The sequence below is a fragment of the Sturnira hondurensis genome, unplaced genomic scaffold, assembly GCF_014824575.4.
Source record: "Sturnira hondurensis isolate 20B ecotype Veracruz unplaced genomic scaffold, ASM1482457v3 Scaffold0004257, whole genome shotgun sequence".
Taxonomy (NCBI): Eukaryota; Metazoa; Chordata; class Mammalia; order Chiroptera; family Phyllostomidae; genus Sturnira; species Sturnira hondurensis.
This window is the reverse complement of record NW_028076888.1, coordinates 5,059,964-5,082,624: the sequence shown is the minus strand read 5'-3', so window position 1 is coordinate 5,082,624 and position 22,661 is coordinate 5,059,964. Positions and strand designations below refer to the sequence as shown.

The 22,661-nt window shown below is 47.2% G+C and overlaps 1 protein-coding gene and 1 long non-coding RNA gene across 4 annotated transcripts; one reads left to right on the top strand and one right to left on the bottom strand.

Moving 5' to 3' along the window:
• Positions 1 to 580: 580 nt before the first annotated feature.
• LOC118986358 (uncharacterized) lies at positions 581 to 13,325 on the bottom strand. Its single transcript, XR_005066353.1, has 4 exons — positions 13,257 to 13,325; positions 1,592 to 1,671; positions 1,218 to 1,347; positions 581 to 873 (listed from the first exon to the last, which is right to left on the bottom strand). It is a non-coding gene; the product is annotated as an uncharacterized LOC118986358 (long non-coding RNA).
• A 410-nt stretch (positions 13,326 to 13,735) lies between these two features.
• TARDBP (TAR DNA binding protein) lies at positions 13,736 to 22,244 on the top strand. 3 transcript variants are annotated; one of them, XR_005066352.1, is made up of 8 exons: positions 13,736 to 13,846; positions 14,858 to 15,107; positions 16,118 to 16,281; positions 16,650 to 16,790; positions 17,426 to 17,596; positions 17,990 to 19,194; positions 19,923 to 20,193; positions 20,963 to 22,244. XR_005066352.1 is itself a non-coding variant. In XM_037045247.1 (6 exons), exons 2-6 carry the CDS (start codon positions 14,870 to 14,872, stop codon positions 18,518 to 18,520), a joined length of 1,245 nt encoding a protein of 414 aa, XP_036901142.1. In that variant the 5' UTR covers positions 13,736 to 13,846; positions 14,858 to 14,869; the 3' UTR covers positions 18,521 to 19,902. The 3 variants fall into 3 exon arrangements, 1 of the variants encoding a protein (XP_036901142.1); XR_005066351.1 differs by having other exon boundaries at positions 19,923 to 22,244; XM_037045247.1 differs by lacking the exons at positions 19,923 to 20,193; positions 20,963 to 22,244 and having other exon boundaries at positions 17,990 to 19,902.
• Positions 22,245 to 22,661: the final 417 nt, after the last annotated feature.

Sequence of the window (22,661 nt, the reverse complement as noted above, 5' to 3'; positions counted from 1 at the left end):
TTTGGAGGGCCCGGATAAGGGACACTTACCAGTCTCTAGCTGGGGACCCCCACATGCTCAGGCGCAGGAGCTCTCTCCCACCCGGGACAAATGTATCCGGAAGCAGTTCCAAGAGTACAAACGAAAGGTCAGCCCAGACCACCCCCCTCGCCGCCACCTCCCCTCCAGGGCTGCTTCCAAGGGTTGCCCAGGAAGCACAAGTGGATGACAGCCTCTCTCAACTGCTCCGTTATTTGGGTGGGATTAACCACTTTGGTCCAGGAGCTCCGAAGGCCAGGACAGGCCAGGCCCTGCACTGGACGTTTCTGACAGGTGAATTTCTGACAGGATTAACCGCTTTGGTCCGGGCGATCCGAAGGGTGACGATCGGCTGATTTTTCTGAAAGTCATGGACTCAACCTCAGCCTGGAGAAGAGGACTGTGCACAGAAGGGAAAAAAGTCTTCCTAGACCCTCTTAGGGTCTCAGGTCGGTTCTGCAAGCTAAACTGATGGGGATTGGATAAAAGCACGCATTTATTTAGCACTCGTTTCGAAGGGCGCGGACCCTTTGGGAAGAAATGAAGACCCACAGAGGTGGTCAGAGCTGCGCGTTTTATGCGGGGCTCCGAGTGCGAAAAGTGTGATCGGACAAGGGCACGGGGTCAGTGTGGGGTTCGTCCAGATTCCGCTTTGGAGATGAGGCTGCTCCTTTCCTCCAGGGACCAGGACAGGACGCGCCTCTCACAGGAATGTCTACAACCCGCTTCAGGGGAAGGTCCGAGAGGCCTACGGCTCCTGCCATTATCTCAAACTCCTTCAGCTTAAAATGGTCCGTGTGCCAAGGTGCCATATTTGGGGGCGGAGTGTTCTGAACCCCGTCAGCTGTCTTCAGGCTAAATGAAGGAAAGAAACCGAGAAGCCAAGTTTAAACTTAAGCAACAGTCTGCACTTTCGAGCCAGGCTCCCAGGAACCTCCGCAGGGGGCCCTTGGCAGAGTTCAGGGGGCACTAAAAGCAGCCGCCCTGGCGAGCCGAGGCTTGGAGAGTTTCTGAATGAACCTGCCGAGGCGAGAGAATCACGAACAGAGGGATTGTGGTGGCTGCCGGGTGGAGAATGGCCTGGAAGAGAGCGACGGAAGAAGCCGGGAGACCAGCTGAGAGCCTAAGGCCACCACTGATGCAGAGGCAGGTGTCTCCGGCACACACCTGGGCCCTCCTGCCTCCGCTCTCCTACCTACCTAGTTCTTTTGTTCTGCAAGACTCAGCTAAGCGATTGTTCTCCAAGCTTTCCAGGGCTAACACCACCTGCCTCTATCTTGGCCCTAGATATTTGTGAAGCATTTGAGGCTTTGGTGCCACAAAGCAAGGCTGCAAAGCAGAGGGGAAAGAAGAACCAGACCAGAAGTTGGGAGACTCACCCTGGTCCCCACTCTGCTGCTGACCAGCTCAGGCAAATCGTCTCACTGCCCTGGGCCCGCCTTTCCACATCCGCTGGTGCGGGTTGCATCCTCCCCCAACCCGGGTACTGAAGCCCTAACCTGAAATATCTCAGAATGCAACTTTGTGTACAGAGGTAATGAAGTTCAGATGAGGCCATGAAGGTGGGCCTTACCTGGATCTGGCCGGTTCGTGTAAGAGGAAGTTAGGACACGTGTAGAGGGAAGACCACGTGAAGGCAAGAGAAGACAGTGTCTGCTAGCCAAGGAGAGAGAACGTAAGGAAAGCTGCCCTGCCGACACCTTGCTCTTGGACTTCTAGCCTCCGGAACTGTGAGGGAACGAACTGCGGTCGTCTGAGCCCCGCAGTGCGTGGCCATTTGTCACAGCAGCCCCGGGAAACTCATACCCTGGCAGGTAAGGATGCAGGGCCCCACAGCTCCTAGTGCCCCGTGCAAGTAAAAACGACACATCGAGATTCTAACTGCTCCTTCTAATCTGCATGTGTGCCTTCCCCCTCCCCCAAAGAGTTGCCATCACGGGAGTTCCAGGCACTTCGAAATCCCCGCAGAGGGCTGGGCGCGTGGTAGCTCTTCGTGCGCGTTGGTTGAACGAATGAAGGGCCGGCAGGGCAGAGGAGCAGGGGGTGCCTTAGTTCTCGGAATACAGTGCACGTGCCTTCAACAGACGTTCCCTGGCCTGACAGCAGCGAGCAGGAACTCCCTTCCCCCGCTCTTGGGGGGCGACATCCTAATGGGGGAGGGTGACAAACCTTATACGCACACTTAAGTGAAGTGTGTGACATCACCGCCCAGTCAGCCCCAACTGCTTGCTGGGCGGCTGCTTTGTGCCAGGAGCTGCCTCTAAGTGAATCGTCCTCTGTTTCACCGACGGCCTGAGGCAGCCACCCTGTTGGTTTTCTAGGGCCACCGTGACAGAGGGGGACACGCTTGGTGACTTAAAACAGCAGAGTGTGGGCCCTGGCTGGTGTAGCTCAGTGGATTGAGCGCGGGCCTGTGAACCACACGATCGCGGTTCGATTCCCAGTCCGGGCACATGCCTGGGTTGCAGGCCAGTTCCCAGCGGGGGACGCACAAGAGGCAACCATAACATTGATGTTTCTCTCCCTCTCTCCTTCCCTTCCCCTCTAAAGAGAAATAAATAAAATCTTTAAAAAAAGAATTATAAGGAAGGAAGGAAGGAAGGAAGGAAGGAAGGAATATAGGTCCACTCTGTTCTTGGAAATGAATGAATTCTGTCGACCATTTTTAATTTTTTTTAACTGAGCTAGAAGGAAATGACCGCAGCTACAAGAAAATGTTGGGGTCTTGGGAGAACATCTTTTTGAAAAATCGGATCTCTCCCTTGCTCAGCATTTCATTACGATAATTCTCAAACACACAGAGAAGTCAGAGGTATACAACGAACGCTCGTGTGCCCACCTCCTACATCCTACTTAGAGTGTGGATCTCATGTTCCCTGGGCTTCAGATCAGTTGTCTTTTTAACTCAATGCTCGGTTCACCGACGTTTCCTTGAGTCCCTCGTTGTCCCAGGTTTATCTCGGGCCCCCTCAGGAGACGTGGGGTTGGAACTTGGGCCCGTGCGGCGTGTGAAGCCTGACCGTCCCCACAGTCCGTTCATGCACAGAGAGGAGGCCCTTGTGACATCCAAATGAAGCAAATAAGGGCAGAACACACAGCTGGTCGAATGGGACTCCTGAGGGTGCAGGAGGGGCCCGGGGGCCAGGCCCTCTGTGGAAGTCCGCAGCAGGACTGCAAAGGCCAGGGCACAACCCACTCAACCCAGAGAGAACCTGCAAGGACCACCCCAAACTCTTTTTTTTTTAAGATTTTATTTATTCACCTTTAGAGGGGAAGGGCAGGAGAGAAATATCAATGTATGGTTGCCTCTCGTGCGTCCTCTGCTGGGAACTGGCCTGCCACCCAGGCGTGTGCCCTGACTGGGAATCGAACCACGATCATCTGGTTTGCAGGGTGGTGCCCAACCCACTGAGCCCCACCAGCCAGGGCCTCTACCCCTGAACTCTTGATCAAACCTTAAAAAAGAAGAGGAAACAGGGATCGAAAAGCAGGTTTTTGTCCCCTTTTTGACGACTCTAAGCCCACTCCTCCTACACACGTAACTACACACTCCTACACACACCCGTATAAAAACCCGTACAAATGTGCCCTCACACCTACCCTCACACACCGCACAGACCCTCACACGCACACAGTAGGGACTCCTGTCTTGGATAGCCTTAGAGAAAGCAGTTTCACTGCGATTCTTTACTTGGGCTCCAATTTCGTTTCGCCATTTGGGAAAATCACATTTTCAAAATTGCTTTTACTCAATTGATTGGAAGCCCTGGGAACTGGCCGACTCCTGGCCCCCGCGCAGTTTCGCCGTGGCTTTATTTATGAACACCCTCCCTCTCTTGCAAATGAGAAATTGTGAAATCCTTTTTCAACTAAGGGCTCTTATACCCACTCAGCCGGTTTTTCAAAAGCAGAAACCACTGACCTGCTCACAGAGTTCCTTTGGTAGCTAGAGGTCAAAGATTAATAAAATATATCAACTCCAGTTGCCAGTCTTGCAAGACCCAATTCTCCTAGCTCAGTGCCATCTGCCACTATCATTCGAACTTTCCAGGTGAGGAAACCGACATCCCACCAAACCTTTATTTACTGGGTGCACCAAAAAGCTGCCCGACCAGTCAGCTACGACGCACACGGCACCTGGGAACCAGGTGCGAATGAGTTAAGCTACAGCAACACGACTTTCTTCTTGGCTCTAGTAGAAGGACTGATTAGTCCATTTTGGGCGGGGGGCTTCCCTCTCCTTCTACAACAAAATGCAAACCTTTGACCCCTTCCTTGGAGAGAGGGGCCAGTTCTGCTGTTGCCAGAAGCACCATCTACTGAGGGCTTCCGGAGTCCAACTTGGGGGTTCTTACCTAGGGTCCCCCCCAAGGTACAGGTATAGAATTCAGGGCCGTCCTTGAACTTGGATGAGGAGAAACAACATCTTGGTTTTCACAAACTTCTAACTGAAATTTAGCATGTGCTCCCGTTTATGAAGGCGGGCAACAAGCCACAGGAACATTGCGACTCTGTCCCTAACAGCAACCCCAGATGTATCACATCGCATGACAATTGTTACAGAGCTCTCCCGAGATTTTTTTTACGTCATCACTGCTTTTGAATTAAGGTGGGGAATCGACCAGCTGCCAGATAGGCCCTAACAAAGGGCTTATGTTACAGGACTTATGCCATAAGGTCCTAACAAAGGGCTTATATAGGGCTTATGTTACCATATCGTACATTGGCTTAACGTCTTGGTAAATGAGTTTTGCTGCAACTTCTTTCTGTCAGGTAGCTTTTCGAAAAAAAAATTTATTTTCACTTGTGGCAAAATGCACATAGCATAAAATTTACCCTCTTAACCATTTTAAGTGCGCACTTTGGTGGCATTAAGGACAGTCACATTGCTGCGAAGCCATCTGTCTCCGGAACTCTTTCCATCTTGCAAAACTGAAACTCTGTCCCCGTTAAACACTAACTGTCCTCTCCCGCCCCCCAGCCCCTGGCAGCCACCGCTGTACTTTCTGTCACTATGGACCTGACTACTGTAGACGCCTCAGTCATATCAGAGGAATCACAAGCGGACAGTTGTCCTCTCATGACTGGCTCATTTCACGCAGCGTAATGTCCTCAAGGTTCACCCACGTTGTAGCAGGTATCACAATTTCCTCCTTTTTCGGGGCTGAATAATATTTCATGACATGCATATGCTGCCTTTTTAGCCATTCATTTGTCAGTGGACACTTGGGACAGTTGGATATAATTAGTTTTTTTGTAATCCCACATATTGTGTCATATGCATTTTAAAATGCCACATTGAGAAAAGGTCCACAGGGCTCACCAGCCACCAGAGGGATGCGTGTGTAACACACAAAAGTGAAGAAGCCCCGAGAGACAGACGTGCGGAAATGGGCTCAGAGATGTCGAGACCCTTGCTCAAGGACCCCAGCTCAGTCAGACTCCAGTGCAATATGGCTCCCGCTCACTGCGAATGACACACTCCGGTTTCAGGGGCCAGCTGGGGGCCCTGTGAAGGGCATGAAGATACCTCATGTCCCAGCACCGAAGCCCGGGGTTTGTGGGAGGAAGGTCCAGCCCCTTCAACACTCCCAGCTGCCAGGCTCACCCCTTGTGTCTGGTGCTCACTCTGCCTCTGTCAGACCCCTCCTGGGGCCCCAGGACAACTGTGAGACCCACGGGGACCCCTGGGCCCCTTCTCCTGTGTCTGAATGCCCCGACCTCGGACAGTGGAGGAGAGTGTGCACCTAACTAGGACCCTCATTGCCGCCTGTCAGGTGGGGGAGAGCAGGGATGCCCAAGCCCCGTATGAACTCACATTGACAGTCACATGCTTTACTTCTGCGGTAAACACTTGGGTCCTGTGGTCGTGCTAGTCTGGCAGAATTTCCCTCAGAATAAGCTAAGAACTGAAATTATGCACGCCGGAGTCGTGGGATACCCTCTGGAAAATGCGCACTCTCTGCCATTACCGCACCGTGACTCCTTTTCCCATGATTCCTCGTAAGCCCTGGCAGGGTTAATAATAATAGCCACCATGCGGTGGCGCCTTCTACGTGCCAAACGCTTTACTTCTCCAGCAAGCCTACGCAGCAGGCACTGGTGCTGCCCCATTTCACAGAGGAGGAAACAGAGGCTCAGAAAGGTTAGGAATTTGCAAGAGGTCACATGGCTGGCTGGTGGGTGGCTTGAAGTTTGACTCCAGGTGGTCGGCATGAAGCCCATTCCAGCAGGATCTGTGCATCCCTTGCTGGAACACAAGCCCCACGTAGCAACGTGAGGGGAAGGCACGAATGTGTCTGCCAATTTCTTTGTTAAAACTTTCTCCCACCTGTTCAGATCTGGTTTGATTTCAAGAAGCAAATTAAGAGTGAAGAGCCCAGATTCCTAAAATATTCTAAATCACTATATATCAGAGAAACGCAAATTAAAACACCATCATGAGAGAGCACTTTACACTCATTAGAAAAGCAAAAAAAAAATTAGGAAGGTGGAAATGAGAGAGGTGGAGTGTTGGCAAAACGGCAGAGCAGCAGGAGAGCCAGGCGCTCGGAGCCCGGTGCTGCCACCGGCTCCGCCTGCAGCTCACGCCCATCCCGGCATTTCTGAGCTGGTTCCCGCATCTGGAAAATGGAGATGATCTTATCTGCACCATAGAATTGTGCGGATGCCAACAGCTGCTGACACCGGGCGCTGGGAAGGGCGTCTGTGCTCAGGAAGGGCTCCAGAAGACAGCCTTGGCTGTCTTCCCAGCCGAGAGGGCAGGTGAGCTCCCAGAGGACCGGGACTTCGCTCCTTTGCTGCACCCCCAATGCCTAGAATAGTGGGGCACTTACTAACTGAAGATAATGCTTACTGAATGAATGAATGCATTTACAGCCCTGGCTGGTGTAGCTCAGTGGATTGACCACTGGCCTGAGAACCAAATGGTTGATTCCCAGTCAGGGCAAATGACTGGGTTGCAGGCTGGGTCCCCAGTAGGGGGGGCACGAGAGGCAACCACACGTCAATGCTTCTCTCCTTCTCTTTCTCCCTCCCCCCCTCAAAAGCAAATACAATCTTTTTAAAAAATCATAAGCATGCAATTCTGTAACACAACAATATCACACTCAAGCACAGCATATGACATTTTAGGTGAAATATTCAAATTAAAATGATAAATTACTGCACCCATATTATTACCCTATCCACCACACTCAAGCAGGCGTTACTTGTGCCAGATCCTGTATTTTGGGGTCTCTGTTGCAGCCTTAGATGACATGCAAATGAAGGGGCGTGGCTTTCCCAACAAGACAGCACAGACCCTGAAATTTAAATTTCGAACAATTTTAATGCATCACAAAATATCATTCTCCTCCTGATTTTGCCCCCATTTAAAAATCTTAGCTTACAGGCTGTTCGAAACCGGCTGCGGCCCGGTTCTGGCCCCCTGGGCTGCAGGCTGCGGAGCCCCGTTTAGATGCGCAGCTAACCCGCGGACAAATGCCAAAACCGCAACGAACAAAGCCGGTGACCATGGGCGGGATGAGGGTTAAAGACGGATGACCCTACACCCTCGTCTTCCAGGAACAGACTCGTTGACCCTAAGCTGCCCCAGTAACTAAGAGTACCCCTTTCACTCTCAAAAGTTCCAGGTCCAGGGATGAATTCTATGCACCTCCCCAAGCTAAACCAACGTTCTCTTCATATAAATCAAAAACAGATGCTCACCAGTTACCCCTAACACCTAGAGCAGGGGTCAGCAACTTTTTTCCCTGCAAAGGGCCAGACAGTAAATATTTCAGACCTTGAGCCCCACGACCCTCCGATGCAGTGATGCGACCTGAGAGCCGCCGTTGAATAAGCGCAGCGGCCTACCCTCCAACTTATGCGCTGAAGCTGGAATTTCATTAAAATTTCACGTATCACAAAACGTTATTCTTTTGATGTTTTCCAACGAATTAAACATGTAAAAACAATCTTTATCTCGTGGGCTGTACAAAATCTGGCAATGGGGTACACTTGGGGGGGGGCTTGTCCATCCCGGGTCTGGAAGAGCACCCCGCACCGTGGGGCCCACTGTGTAGAGGCCCGGTTTTGCTGAGGACGAGGACACGCACCGACTGAAGGGCAGAGAAACACCAGAGCGAGGGTCTAGGAGGGGGATGGGAGGGCACGGGGACTGGGAAAAAGTGGGGACAACCCTGAAATAAGGAGAGACTTTGACCAGACCGAGGTGGGTGGTAAACCATAAACCCAACCCCATTCCTGAGGCCCAAAAAGAAAAAATATATATTTTTTTTAAATAATAAAAGTCAGGGCTCTGGAGCCGGAGAGCCCAGATTTGAAATCCCGAAGCTGCTCTTGCTATCTAGAGATCCTGGGCAGGTTTAACCTCCCAAAGGCTCTGTCAGATGCAACTAAATCCACAAGAAACAACTAAAAGAACAGTTACCTCTCAAAGGTCTAGGGAAGGGTTAGGGACAGCAGGGATTGCATATTTTTTGTTTGTTTGTTTGTTTGTTATTGGTGTCTTTGCACTAATTGGCTTTTCACAAAAATAATTTAAAAAATCTAAGACCTAGGCCTAGTAGGGGAGGCCTATCTTACTTTGGGCAGCTTCTGAGACATCTAAATTAAAAGGAAAGTAAATGATGATGAAATCGATATAGCTTGCCTTGGTATTATACTATTTTACCTTTCAAAAATGCTTGTGACAACCAACGTAGCCATGAGCATGCCTAATGCCCAGATTCCAGTTTCTAAATGCCTTTGCGGACCAAAAGGAACCAGAAGTCTTTAGAGAAATGCCTGATTCCAGGGCTGATTCCAGGTGGGCCTGGGACAGCTTGTGCCAGGAAGCAAGAACTAATGGGGACTAATGGAGACTCAGCAAGAGGACCCTAAGCCAGTTTGAAGGGTTTCCCCAGGCCATAATTAGGACAACTTGATCATTAAAATACAAATGTCTCTAACCTATTGCAAAACATTCAATAAATAAAATCCAAGAGTTAGCCCTGGCTGGTGTTGCTCAGTGGACTGAGCATGGGCCTGTGAAGCAAAGGGTCGCTGGTTTGATTCCCAGTCAGGGCACACGCCTGGGTTGCAGGCCAAGTCTCCAGTAGGGGACGCATGAGAGGCAGCCATACATTGATGTTTCTCTCCCACTCTTTCTCCTTCCCTTCCCCTCTCTCTAAAAAATAAATAAATAAAATATTTTTTAAAAATCCAAGAGTTCATAGTGATGATTGGGAAAAAAAAGAAAAAAGAAAATTAATGTGTTACCCTTGGAGTTGACTATGATGCCAAGTTATCCTGAAAATCGACACAAAGTCAGGCATTTGGGGGAACTGGAGCTCACGCCCAGCTAATAAGGAAAGTTCTCCTTTACAAAAGAATGTAGAAGAAATGACAGCATTTAAACATTGGCCATTTCGAGTTCCCCACCCCGCCACGAGTGATTCAGGCAGGAGTCACAGATAGATGCTGAAACCCTTCTGTAAAGGGCCACAGGGAGGCAAGATATATGCTCTGTGCCAAAGCACCTCCGTGAGATTACTTTCCAACTGCAAAGAAGAAAAACACGCCTTTTCTGTAGAGGGATCTGGTGGTCACAATCCTAAGCAAGAGATCAAATTTGGCATCATTGAAAGGGACACAAGCAGGCATACGTGTTCCTGATGGGGCGCAGTGGGACACAGGTGGCTTTACCCACAGTGCTCTGGCCATCGGGTCTAACCTGCGTGTGATCGTGTCTTTGGACCTAACTCCCAGTTGCAGGAAAAATGGGAAGGAGAGGAATAAACAGAGATGTCCAGGCAGCCAATCAGATCATCCAGAACGTATAGCATTCTACAGACCATCTGGCCCAATCTTTTTGAAAAGCTCCTATCTCGACCCTGACTGATGTGGCTCAGTTGGTTGGGCGTCATTCTGCCAAGTGAAAGGTGGCTGGTTCGATTCGGGGTCAGGGCACGTGCTTGCATTGGTCTGAGGTCAGGGCTCAAAAGAGAGACAATGGATAGATGTTTCTCTCTCATGTTTCTCTCTCATACTGGTTTTTTTCTCCTTCTTTTTTTCCCTCTCTTCCCCCCTCTCTCTAAAAATAGAGAATTTTTTTTAAAAGTTCACACCTTGGATGGGGAGATTATTCTAGATTTTGAAAGACTAAAAAACATGATAACCAAACGCAACATGTGAAACTTAATTGATGCTGGTTGAAGAAAACAGTTGTAAAAGACATATTGGGGAAGGTTGTAGACATTTGAATATGGACTAGATATTAAACGATATTAGGAAATAATCGTCCACTTTCTTGGGTGTGATAATAGGATTGTGGTTACGTAGGAGAATGTCCTTGTTCTCAGGAGATGCAGGTTGAAGTATTTGGAGGTGAAATGTCACAACAACTGCAACTTACTCTGAAATGGTCCAGCAAGAAATAGAGGGTTGGCCAGGTGGACAGATATAGCAAATGTGGCAAAACAGTAAAAACTGTTGCACCAAGGTAGTGGCCATGCTGATGTGCATTGCACTGTTGCTCAATTTTATCACGGTTGGAGATTTTCCACCATGAGACGTTTAAACATTAATTGTTGCAGAGAACCAGAAAAATCACCATTTTGCAACCATTCTAGGAATAACCAATTTGGCAAGAACCATCAGTCGATTCCAAAACCATTTGAAAATGCGAAGACAAGCAAGGCATTTGGGATCATCTCAGCATAGGTGCCCCCAGATTCTTTAGTTACAAAAGGGGAAAATGGCAATTTTACAGCGGAGAAAAGCACAGACGCGGCTTAACCAGCAGATGAATGGGGACGGCATCCATCAGGGGGCCAACAGATGTCCTGTGCCACCTGACCTGTGGAGGTCACAAGGAGGGTACACCATGGCTCCCGTGGCATTCCTGCCAAACATGGAGAGCCTGGGTCACACGGCTGTGGAAGTTCCTGAATTCCACAAAGGTATGGGACTGTGATATACATGTTATCATTATTTCATGTGTCTACAGAGAGAGGCAGCGATAAAGCACATGCGACAAAGTGACTCTGGACACATAGGAGTCCTCTCTACTTGCGTGCAATTATAAATTATTCAGAGTGAAAAAATGTAATAACATCTAAATTAGACGGAGACCGGTTGGGGAGGCAGCTCCTAATTTTGATGGGATGTAAAAACGTAGAAATTAAGAGAAAATGAATTCTTGACAAAGTGACTTTCATTTCAATGCCCTTATCGCCTTGGTATTTCCTTCAGTTCTCAGGAATGCTCATTCACTTTACGGAGTTGGCCGAGCTGGGAGGTGAGGAGACACGCCCAAGTTCCCTGCAGCAGGGACCCATTCCCAACGCTCTGGCTCTCTGCCCAGTGCCTTTTCTTTCCAGTCGAGAATCCTCATTTGTATGCTGGAAGCCCAGCCGCCCCCACTGCCAAAGACAGCAGCTGGGGAACCCCTCAGTCCCTCAGCATCTGCCCCACACTGGCACCCACGTGATTTATGCCTCCTGGAACTGTTTTCTGATTGTTCTCTGTGCCCACTTCCTTCTGGGCTACGCACTACTCCATCCAAGCCCTGGCTGGCTTTTGTTTCATGTGGCTTTGCATTGTAATTTTAGCACAGCCTTGGATGAGGTGTAAGAGCTCAGCAAATCCTTTCTGATCCATTACCTTCAGAAAGCATTTCAGCTGCTCAGAAGAGAGGAGATGGATGAGAAGAGATACCTTTGGGCCCTCTAACAACCTTCAGGCTTAATGTATAAGGGGTATGAACCAACAAGCAGACAAACCAAGAGAACTTACAAAACTCACGTCTAACAAGGCGAACTTTCGACCACCAGCACCATAAGGCTGAAACCCAGAGATGCACTCAGATGGGACCGGGAGGACTGTGTTGTCCAGCCTCCCTCTGGCCTTACGGATTCCTTTCCTGAAGTAGTTCTTTACCATCTTCAACACTGTGTTTGCTGGTCTCCCCACCTCCCCTGAAAACCTCTGGCAGAAGGGACAGCCTTTCTGGGTTTGTCCCTGTGTCGCTGCAGGACCTTTCTCCAGTATCTGCATACCCAGCTCCACCCACTTGCCGCAGGCATCCAAGGCCTCACACAGCTGCCTACACTAAATGCCTCAGTCTCAGTCTGGTCACAGAGAAGGGCCCAGGGAGGGGGATGGAGCAGAGAGCTTCAGGGTCTGACAAACTTGGGATAGCATCAGGCTGGGTGACATTTTTGGACAAACGTGTAACTTCAGGCAAATCACATGGCTTCCAGACCTCAGTTTCTTCTTCTGCAAAAAGGGGATAATAAAACTGACCCACCTTGCCACCTCCACCACCCCCTGCCAAATAACTGGGTGGATTGAGGTGATGCAGACCTCCCTGCTTTGAACCATGAAGGACCATCGGGGACCATCTGCTCAGCCATGCCCCCTTTATGCAAGGCTACCCCTGGATGAGGGGGCAGGTAAAGGTCATTCATTCCGTCTGCCTCCATTCCCTCCTCCCTGTATCTCCAATTGGTTCAGGCATAATCTGGTTAACATGAACCGCAGGCACCAGAGATGGACTTGAAGGACTTAATACTGATTCCCCAGGAGGCTGTAAGAAGCAGGGGGCACCCACTACAGAGCCGGACTGCCTGGTTCAAATCCCAGCTCCACCAGTTGCTAGACCTATGAGCTTGGGCGGGGTTACTTAACCTCTGCATCTCAATTTCTTCACCTATAAACCAGGAATGATAACAAGGCACCTACCTCACAGGGCTGTTCTGAGCATTAAATGAGTTCATGCATAGCTATGGAGCACTTTGGTATCCCTGCATTTCACTGGAGCTGATGCACCCATACCCAAGGAAGTTAACATTGTTGCTATTAAACTAGGGCACGTCATCAGTGGAACTGGAACTGAAAGCACATATTCAGAAATGTGAAACAAAAGGCCTGTTTTAACACAGATGAAGCACACTATTGCTGTTAGAGGCCTGGAGCTAAAATATGTGAATATTAGAGTTAGGGTTCAAATCCCAGGTCCACCACCCGGATGACCTTATGCAAGGCACTTAATCTCTCTGTGTCTCTGTTCTCTCAGCGTGCAGATCGTGTCGGTAGTACCTATCACACGAGACTGTAGGGTGAATTACACGTGTGAGCACAATACTTGAAAGGCACCTGGTACACAGTAGGCGCGATCATTGCTATCGTCTAAAACAAAGTTATTCTTTCCAGGTGTGGAGGATGGCTAGGGGAGGGAAAAAAGGACATACCCAGCGAGCGGGCTTCTCAGACAGAGTCCTGGTGGCTCTCGCGCTCCCAAGCTGCGGGAAGGTGAGGAGGTACCCAGACCCCCGCCCCATCCCCGCCGGGTCCCACCCCATCCCTCCAGGCCCCGCCCAACTCCGCCGGGCCCCACCCCTCCCTTCACTAGCTCCTGCCTCTGCGCTAGTCTCGCGCATTTTCAGAGTGCGCGAACGCCGCTGGCGAGACAGGGCCGGTCGTTGGTTGGGCGAAACCATCTGCCACGGTACGTGGGGGGAGGTGAAGCCAACGCATCCATGTTTTTCCGATGTTTAGCTTTTCATCCCCGGGTGCTGGTCTTGTTTTACCTTTCAAATCTGCTCCATATGCTCAGGCTCCGAGGAGGGAGGAGCTCTAACTCGCTGGGGAAAGGGCTGCGGCACTCCATGCGGCGTTCTCCCCCTCTGGACGGGGAACCGGTGGGAGAGGACGACGGCCGTCGGGGGGAGGAGGCGGCCCTAGCGCCATTTTGTGGGAGCGAAGCGGTAACTGGGTGCCTGCTACTGAATCCCTGGCTGCTTGAGTTTGCCTGTAGGGCCTCCTGTCAGCGGCGTAGCGGGTGAGTCGCGGACGCTGCTCACCGAGAATGCCCTATGTGCCTCGCTCCCGCACGGCTGCCCCGAGGAGGATGCGGCGGCCTGGACCCCGCCCCGGGCCTGCCCGGTCCTGCTCCAGCGGACTCGCGCGGGAGCGTCGTTGGGATCTGGCGCGAGGTGTCAGTGGGCGCCGGGGCAGGGACGCGGGGCTGGCGGGGCCGCGCAGCTTCAGGCAAAGGTTTGGCCCGGCTAAGGCCCCCGGGCAGGGCTTGGTGCATTCGGTCCTTTGCGGTCCAGGGGACGCTGTCAGTTTAGGCCGTGGGCCCCTGCGGCCCCGCCCAGGCCGCGCTTAACAACTCCCACTTCGGCTGTCACTTACTGGTTTCTGGGAGGTGGCGGCCCGCGTCGCGCAGGATCTGTCGCCGCTGTCCTTGACGCTGAAGTTTGGAGGGCCCCCGGAAGTCCCAAAATGAGGACCAGGGAGGAACTTTTACCCTGTTCTCTTGCCCTGGCTCGCTGCTCCCATTCAGTCCTAGGGCTCAGCTTCTGCATCGCTTTCTTAGGGACCCCTCCCCCTCCACACACACGCACGCACACGCACGCACAAGCACACACTTCAACCAACTTAGGTGGTTCTCCTCGGCCCCCAAGATCATTTACTACTTTCCAGAACACATAGCCCGGTTGTAATAAGATAATTACTTGTCTGCTGTCATCCCCCGCCTCCTGACCAGCATGCCCCCCTAGCCCTTTGGCTTCACAGTTGTCATTGCGGTACCAGATGCATAGCAGCCCCTCAGCAAATGTTTGTTGAATGAATGAACCAACAAGGCATCACAGTTTTATAGGGATTACTATTACTGTCTTTGTCTCCTAACGTCTCAGGGATAGCCAGCGCGTGTGAGAATCCAAACAGGGAAAAAATTTATACGAGTCCGAGAACAATAGCATGGTAGTCGCACTGATCAGCCGATTATAAGGAAACAGTTCCTTGGACACAAATGTTGGTCATTTGTCTCTCTTTTCCATTTAAGGGAAAGTAGAAGATGTCTGAATATATTCGGGTAACAGAAGATGAAAATGACGAGCCCATTGAAATACCGTCAGAAGACGATGGGACTGTGCTGCTCTCCACCGTTACAGCCCAGTTTCCGGGGGCGTGTGGGCTGCGCTATCGGAATCCGGTGTCTCAGTGCATGCGAGGCGTCCGGCTGGTGGAGGGGATCCTGCACGCCCCGGACAACGGCTGGGGGAATCTGGTGTATGTTGTCAACTATCCCAAAGGTTCGTTGCCACTTCGTTTTGCCATAAGCCCAGGTGTGGTCGGGTTCGTGTGTCATTGTAAGTCATAGGTCATGACCTCTCTTCGCGGTGCAGCGTCTCCTGCAGCCCAAGCCTTTCTTTAGAGGTTACTGTTAGAGTAATGTGTAAGGCCACTGGTTTAAGTGATTTTTAAAGTGAGAACTGTGTATTTAAATAACTCTCAGGGCAAGTACTGCCACATTGTTTATAGTGCTGTGTTGGTTCAGAATGCTGTTTGCTGCAGTTCTGTTTGTAACAGATGTGTCACCTTCGGGAAACATTGCTAACAGGGAAGGAGGCGGGGTATGGGAGATCTCTGCCTTCCTCTCGGTTTTGCTGAGAGCCTAAAGCTGTTCAAAAAAGTGTTTTCTAAAATGTCATTTAGTTCCTTTCCTCTCCTTCCAAATTTTAGTTTTTAAAAATAAGGTTTTCTAAGGTTTTTTCTTTATATTACAGAACTAATGTGAGTTTATTGTTGAAAGTTTAGGGGAAAAAAGAAAAAAAATTGAAATCACCCTTAAATCCACAGCTAGAGATAAAAGTTGCGGATATTATTATTATTATTATTTGGCATATAGCCTTTTAAGTTATAGGCATTAAAATAATTAAGCAAAAAACATTTACTAGGCAAAAAGGTGGTAATTACACTTCCTTAACCTGTTTTTTTCCCCCTGGATGTATTTTAAAGTCAGGGTGGAATGGAATGATTTTGGTTTGGGTCCGCCATTGGAGAGGGAAGAATGCGTGTTTGTAACCTGTGGGGCTGCAAAACCAGAGGCGCCAGTCCCTGGGTTGGCACCGGAAGGGCCACCTCGGCCACTTGGTTCAGTCCCGCACTGTGTCCTTGAGAGCTAACGTCACCCTTTGGGGAAAGTTGAAACATCTTTATGTTCTTCAAATCTTTTTGCTTCTCACTTCTAAGTATAGGAGGCAGTGTGTCTTAAGACATGTTAAATGGAGAGCTCTACAAGGGTTCTGCTTGTTTTGTTTAGATAACAAGAGAAAAATGGATGAGACGGATGCCTCGTCAGCGGTGAAAGTGAAGAGAGCAGTTCAGAAAACGTCCGACCTCATAGTGCTGGGTCTCCCGTGGAAAACGACCGAACAGGACCTGAAGGAGTACTTCAGTACCTTTGGGGAGGTCCTCATGGTCCAGGTGAGCTTTGATTTCATTGAGCAGTTTTTCTTTGTCAGAGAAAGAACACCCAGAATTCCTGTTACAGTGACACTGCCCTTCGTGTCCAGTGGACAGTATTTCTAAGATTTGTAAACATTAGATCTAGTTTATCTTTGCATTCTAAAACATTTTGTTGAGTTCTGCGACGTAAAGGAGTTTTACTCTACTGTGAACAGGATCTGTTTCAACTCCAACCCTCCTGTTCCTCTCAGCTCAAGAATAACTTGGTTTCAGTTTTAATGAAGCCATTGCATCCAGTTGGAGCTGTTCACACTGTCAGGGAATTCTCATTAGTGTGTGTGTGTGTGTGTGTGTGGTTTCAGTAAATTTAAATTATTTTTTCCTAGGTCAAGAAAGATATTAAAACCGGTCATTCAAAGGGGTTTGGCTTTGTTCGATTCACGGAATACGAGACCCAGGTGAAAGTCATGTCACAGCGACACATGATAGACGGACGGTGGTGTGACTGTAAACTCCCTAACTCCAAGGTACTTGGCTTCTTTCTCCTCCTCCCACTGGGCAGCTTTTGCTGACAGACTTCCTTAAAAGACACTACAAAATAAAATGTTAAATATGCTTGGAAAAAAGGGTCAGGATGTGTTCTTGAAATCTCTTGCCTCTTGAAAGCCTTGGGACCAACCTTAATGCATGCTGAATATTTTATGATTGTTTGAAATATTTAGTTCATTATCCCTCTAAACTAAACTTTGTTCATTTTATTCTTTTCTCATTATTTATAGAGAGTTAACCATTTTTTACATAGTTAAATGTTAAAACACAAGATAATCAGAGTATGGTAATCTTGTTTCAAAGGCCTAACCTGTTCCAAACAAGCAAGACTTGCTTATTTGGAACATTATTATTTTTGCCAGGACATTAAGTCATTGGCTTTCCTAGATCTGATTATGCTTTCATGAACTTTAAACTTTAAAACTGTATTCGTCGAAAAGTCTTACAAGAAAGAGGAGTGCTAATGGAAAAAAATAAGAATGTACCTACTTTTTAATGACTCACCTAACATAAAAGGCAGATAGATTTTGTTACGTCCTCCTCCATAATGCCCTTTTCATTGCTCATAAAATATTTCTGATATGTGTGTCTTTCCTACCTTTAACTTGATCAGCAAAGCCCGGATGAGCCTCTGAGAAGCAGAAAGGTGTTTGTTGGGCGTTGTACAGAGGACATGACCGCCGACGAGTTGCGGCAGTTCTTTTGCCAGTACGGAGAGGTGGTAGACGTCTTCATTCCTAAGCCATTCAGGGCTTTCGCCTTCGTTACATTTGCAGATGATCAGGTATTTTTCTCTAATAATTTTGTCCCAGCTGATCAGATAATTTCTCTTGAACTTTTCCCATCCAGCTAATTGCCATCTTTACTTAGCTAAGCTTTCTGACCTTGTAAGCTGTGGGGTATATGGACCTAGATATTTTGATAAACACTTGACTATTTTTCTCGAAGTGTTATATACCTTTAGCTCGAAGTGTTATATACCTTTACAAAGTAGACTGAAAATCTTTTGCTGCTGTTACTAAAGCTAAAGGCTATTTTGAGTTTGAATGAAATGAGCGTTCATTGTTTATTTTCCCTCTAGTGAACATGATGGCTTGAAATCTTAAGTTTTACTGCTACTTTGATGTACAAGTCAGTGGTTTAATTGCCTTTACTTACATCCCTTATTTTCTTATAGGTTGCCCAGTCTCTTTGTGGAGAGGACTTGATCATTAAAGGAATCAGCGTACACATATCCAATGCTGAACCTAAGCACAATAGCAATAGACAGTTAGAAAGAAGTGGAAGATTCGGTGGTAATCCAGGTGGCTTTGGGAATCAGGGTGGATTTGGTAACAGTAGGGGCGGGGGAGCTGGCTTGGGAAACAATCAAGGCAGTAACATGGGTGGAGGGATGAACTTCGGAGCGTTTAGCATTAACCCAGCGATGATGGCTGCAGCCCAGGCAGCCCTGCAGAGCAGCTGGGGCATGATGGGCATGTTAGCCAGTCAGCAGAACCAGTCAGGGCCATCAGGTAATAATCAGAGCCAAGGCAACATGCAGAGGGAGCCGAATCAGGCCTTTGGTTCCGGAAATAACTCTTATAGTGGTTCTAATTCAGGTGCAGCAATCGGTTGGGGATCAGCTTCAAATGCAGGGTCAGGCAGTGGTTTTAACGGAGGCTTTGGCTCCAGCATGGATTCTAAACCTTCTAGCTGGGGAATGTAGACAGTGGGTGACGGTTGTATAGACTGGTGGGAATTCAAATTTTTCTAAACTCATGGTAAGTATATTGTAAAATACATATGTACTGAGAATTTTCAAAATTTGGTTGTTCAGTGTGGAGTATATTCAGCAGTATTTTTGACATTTTTCTTTAGAAAAAGAGGAAGAGCTAAAGGAATTTTATAAGTTTTGTTACATAAAGGGTTGCAATATTGAGTGTTTGAAAGTGAACTGCTGTTTGCCTGATGGGTAAACCGACACACTACAATTGATATCAAAAGGTTTCTCCTGTAATATTTTATCCCTGGACTCGTCAAGTGAATTCTTTGCATGTTCAAAATGGAAACCATTAATTAGAACTACATTCTTTTCTGCTTGTTTTAATTTGAACCCCACCATATGGATTTCTTCCTTAGGAATATCTCCTTTTTGGAGATCATGGTGTCACAGTGTTTGGTTCTTTTGTTTTTGTTTTTTAACACTTGTCTCCCTTCATATGCAAAAGTACAATATGAAGCCTTCATTTAATCTCTGCAGTTCATCTCATTTCAAATGTTTATGGAAGAAGCACTTCATTGAAAGTAGTGCTGTAAATACTCTGCCATAGGAATACTTCTGTCCACATGCTTTCTCATGCAAGATTTGGTCATCACACTGCACGGGCCGCGTCTCTGACGGTGGGTGTCCCATTTTTATCCGCTACTCTTTATTTCATGGAGTCGTATCGACGCTGTGAACGCAAGGCTGTGATATGGAACCAGAAGGCTGTTTGAACTTTTGAAACCTTGTGTGGGATTGATGGTGGTGCCGAGGCATGAAAGGCTAGTATGAGCGAGAAAAGGAGAGAGCGCGTGCGCAGACGGTGGTGCAAAATGGATATTTTTTAACTTGGCGAGATGTGTCTCTCCATCCTGTGGCTTTGGTGAGAGAGTGTGCAGAGAGCAATGATAGCAAATAATGTACGAATGTTTCTTGCATTCAAAGGACATCCACATCTGTTGGAAGACTTTAAGTGAGTTTTGTTCTTAGATTACCCACGTTAGTTGAATGTGTTAAGTGAAACGATACTTGTACTTCCCCTACCCTTTGTCAACTGCTGTGAATGCTGTATGGTGTGTGTTCTCTTCTGTTACTGATCTGTAAGTGTGGTAATGTGAACTGAAGCTGATGGGTTGAGAACATGGACTGAGCTTGTGGTGTGCTTTGCAGGAGTACTTGGAAGCAGAGTTCACCAGTGAGCTGGGGGTGTCTCAAAGGGTGGAAGTTCTAATGTCTGTTAGCTCCCCATAAGAATGCTGTTTGCTGCAGTTCTGTGTCCTGTGCTTGGATGCTTTTTATAAGAGTTGTCAATATTGGAAATTCTTAAATAAAACTGATTTAAATAATATGTGTCTTTGTTTTGCAGCCCTGAATGCAAAGAATTCATAGCAGTTAATTCCCCTTTTTTGACCCTTTTGAGATGGAACTTTCATAAAGTTTCTTGGCAATAGTTTATTTTGCTTCAAATAAACTTATTTCAAAAGTTGTCTCAAGTCAAATGGATTCATCACCTGTCATGCATTGACACCTGATACCCAGACTTAATTGCTATTTGTTCTTGCATTGTCTAAAGTGAAAAGTCTTTTTTTCTTTTTAAATCTGGTTTTTAATAAGTCTGGGTGACCGCACCTAAAATGGTAAGCAGTACCCTCCAGTTTTTTTCTCAGTGCCTCTGTGCATTTGGGTGATGTTCTATTTACATGGCCTGTGTAAATCTCCATCAGGAAAGCAACCATGCCTTCTAAAAGTCTTATTTGGGGGAGTGGCAAAACAGTGTTAATGATCCTTAAATGCTTTGTAGCAAAGCACATCAATTGAAAAGAAAGGAATATCAGCGCCTTTTTAGTTTGGGATTTGAAAAGTGGAATTAATTGCAATAGGGATAAAGTAGAAGAAACCACAAATTACCTTGTGCCTGAAATCCATTAAGAAGCTTGATAGCTTTAAGAACTAGCAGGGTGGTGGGCTGTCTGTCTGTGGACGTGTTAAGTGAAATGGGCTTTGTCCTCCAAAGGCGGGGGAAGTGTTGAATAAAACCGTTCACAACACTGGGATTAGACTCTCACGATGCACTGTTAAGTATGTAAAAGCAATAATATATTGATTCTCTATTGTACTTTTTATGTAACTACTACTATGAGAGTTGAGCTTGTTTTCTAATGGATGAATGTAAAATTTCTGTGTTGATAGTTTGCCGAATGCCCTTATCTAATCAGAGTATGATAAATAGGTTTTTTGCAAGTTAGGTGTTTTAACTTTTATAAGTCATCCTTTAGACTTGTGATCGTCACATTGTTTCATTATCCAGTTTTCTTCTGTAAAAGGATCTTGCGTTGTTTAAATTTTTTTTCTGCATCTAAGTTGCATGATTTCCCAACCCTGTACCATCTGAATTTTGCATTTTAGCACTTGCACTGTTACTCAGCAGCAGTAACATGGTAACACTTAAAATGCTATCGGGGACCTCCAAAGACTAAACTGGCGAGCCTGCAAGGAGCCCGGGGGTAAGTTCACTCGTCGATGGCATGGTTTTCGTCCCTGTTTACACGTGTGTAACTCTAGTTACTGGTCTCGGAAGGCCTTCAGTGTCCGGCAGCCTTCTGCTAACATGTCTGTGGTAATGACCTTACCTAGCTATGGGGATTTAATTCTGCCCTAAGTTTTTTTTTTTTTTTTTGAAGTTCAGAAGTAAACTATTTGGCAAAGATTTGTTTTTAAAGTCTATTTGATCACCTAAATGCATTCATTCTAAAAATTTTTTGAACCAGTTGAATAAAAATTTTTGTTGCCACCACAGTTTAGTGTCTGGAGTCTTACTGGGAAAGCAGTTTCCTTTTTATGTGATAAAGACGCTGTCAAGTTGCCTTTAAAAAGGGAGTCTCGAGAAGTCGCACTTTATATGCACAAGAGAAACGAGGACAAAACTCAGTGAATTTTTAAATGCAGTGATGACTCTTGGCTGGAATGAAAACCTCTGTTACTTGTTAGTTGGCTATTGGAAGTTTCTAGGAAGGACTAGCTAAAGTGAAGTGGGGTGTTTGAGGTTGTGCCAGAGCTTAAATTGTGTCCTTGGGAAAAAGAGGTTAACTCCTTAATCCAGAAGATGCCACGTAATGTTACATACCATTAAACCGGTTTTGTTGTGGAGGACGGGGTAGCGGCTCGCAGTCGTGTGCGCTCTGCGCTCAGCTGTTGTGCGACTGTTGGCCGGGCACACCCTGTTTACATGCTTGTGGTAGGAAGAAAACTACAGACTGATCTGTAATACCACCATTTATTTCTGATGTCGTATTTCATCTTACAGAAATGCCACATTTAATTCGATCGTCTTCTGGATTTGCATGTTAATTTAGGTTATTTCTAAGTACTGGGATCATCCTTATGCCTAATTAAATTCTTAGCATTGGAATTACTAGGTAAAAGACTATGCATGTTTTTAAGGCTTCTGAAATATATTGCAAAATTGTCCTTGAGAAAATTTTTGTTGTCTTTGACAATGAATAGTGCTATTCCATGTTCTTTTTGTTTGCCAATTTAATAACTGAAAAGTTCTATCTTACTGTTTAGTGGTATTGGTCTTTAACTTGGAAATTAATGCCTAGGCTAAAGTATTGGTGTTTTTGTAGATGTTTATCTACAAAAAAAATTTAGCATTCAAGGTTGTTCCCGAACCAATACTGCTGTAATATATAACTCTCAAAGATCAATAAGAAGTCCAAAAATACTAGAAAAATACTCAAAGAACATATAAAGGCACTATCCAGGAATGCAAACAAAAGGCCAGGACAGAGATACTGACTTCGTACGTAACCAGTGCAGATGTAACCAGTGAGTTCCTATTGCGCCGACCAGTGCAGATGTAACCAGTGAGTTCCTATTGCGCCGACGAGGATTCATGAATGCGTGTGGCTGGGGTGGGTTATGCCCCCAAATCAAAGCGGGCANACTGAAAAGTTCTGTCTTACTGTTTAGTGGTATTGGTCTTTAACTTGGAAATTAATGCCTAGGCTAAAGTATTGGTGTTTTTGTAGATGTTTATCTACAAAAAAAATTTAGCATTCAAGGTTGTTCCCGAACCAATACTGCTGTAATATATAACTCTCAA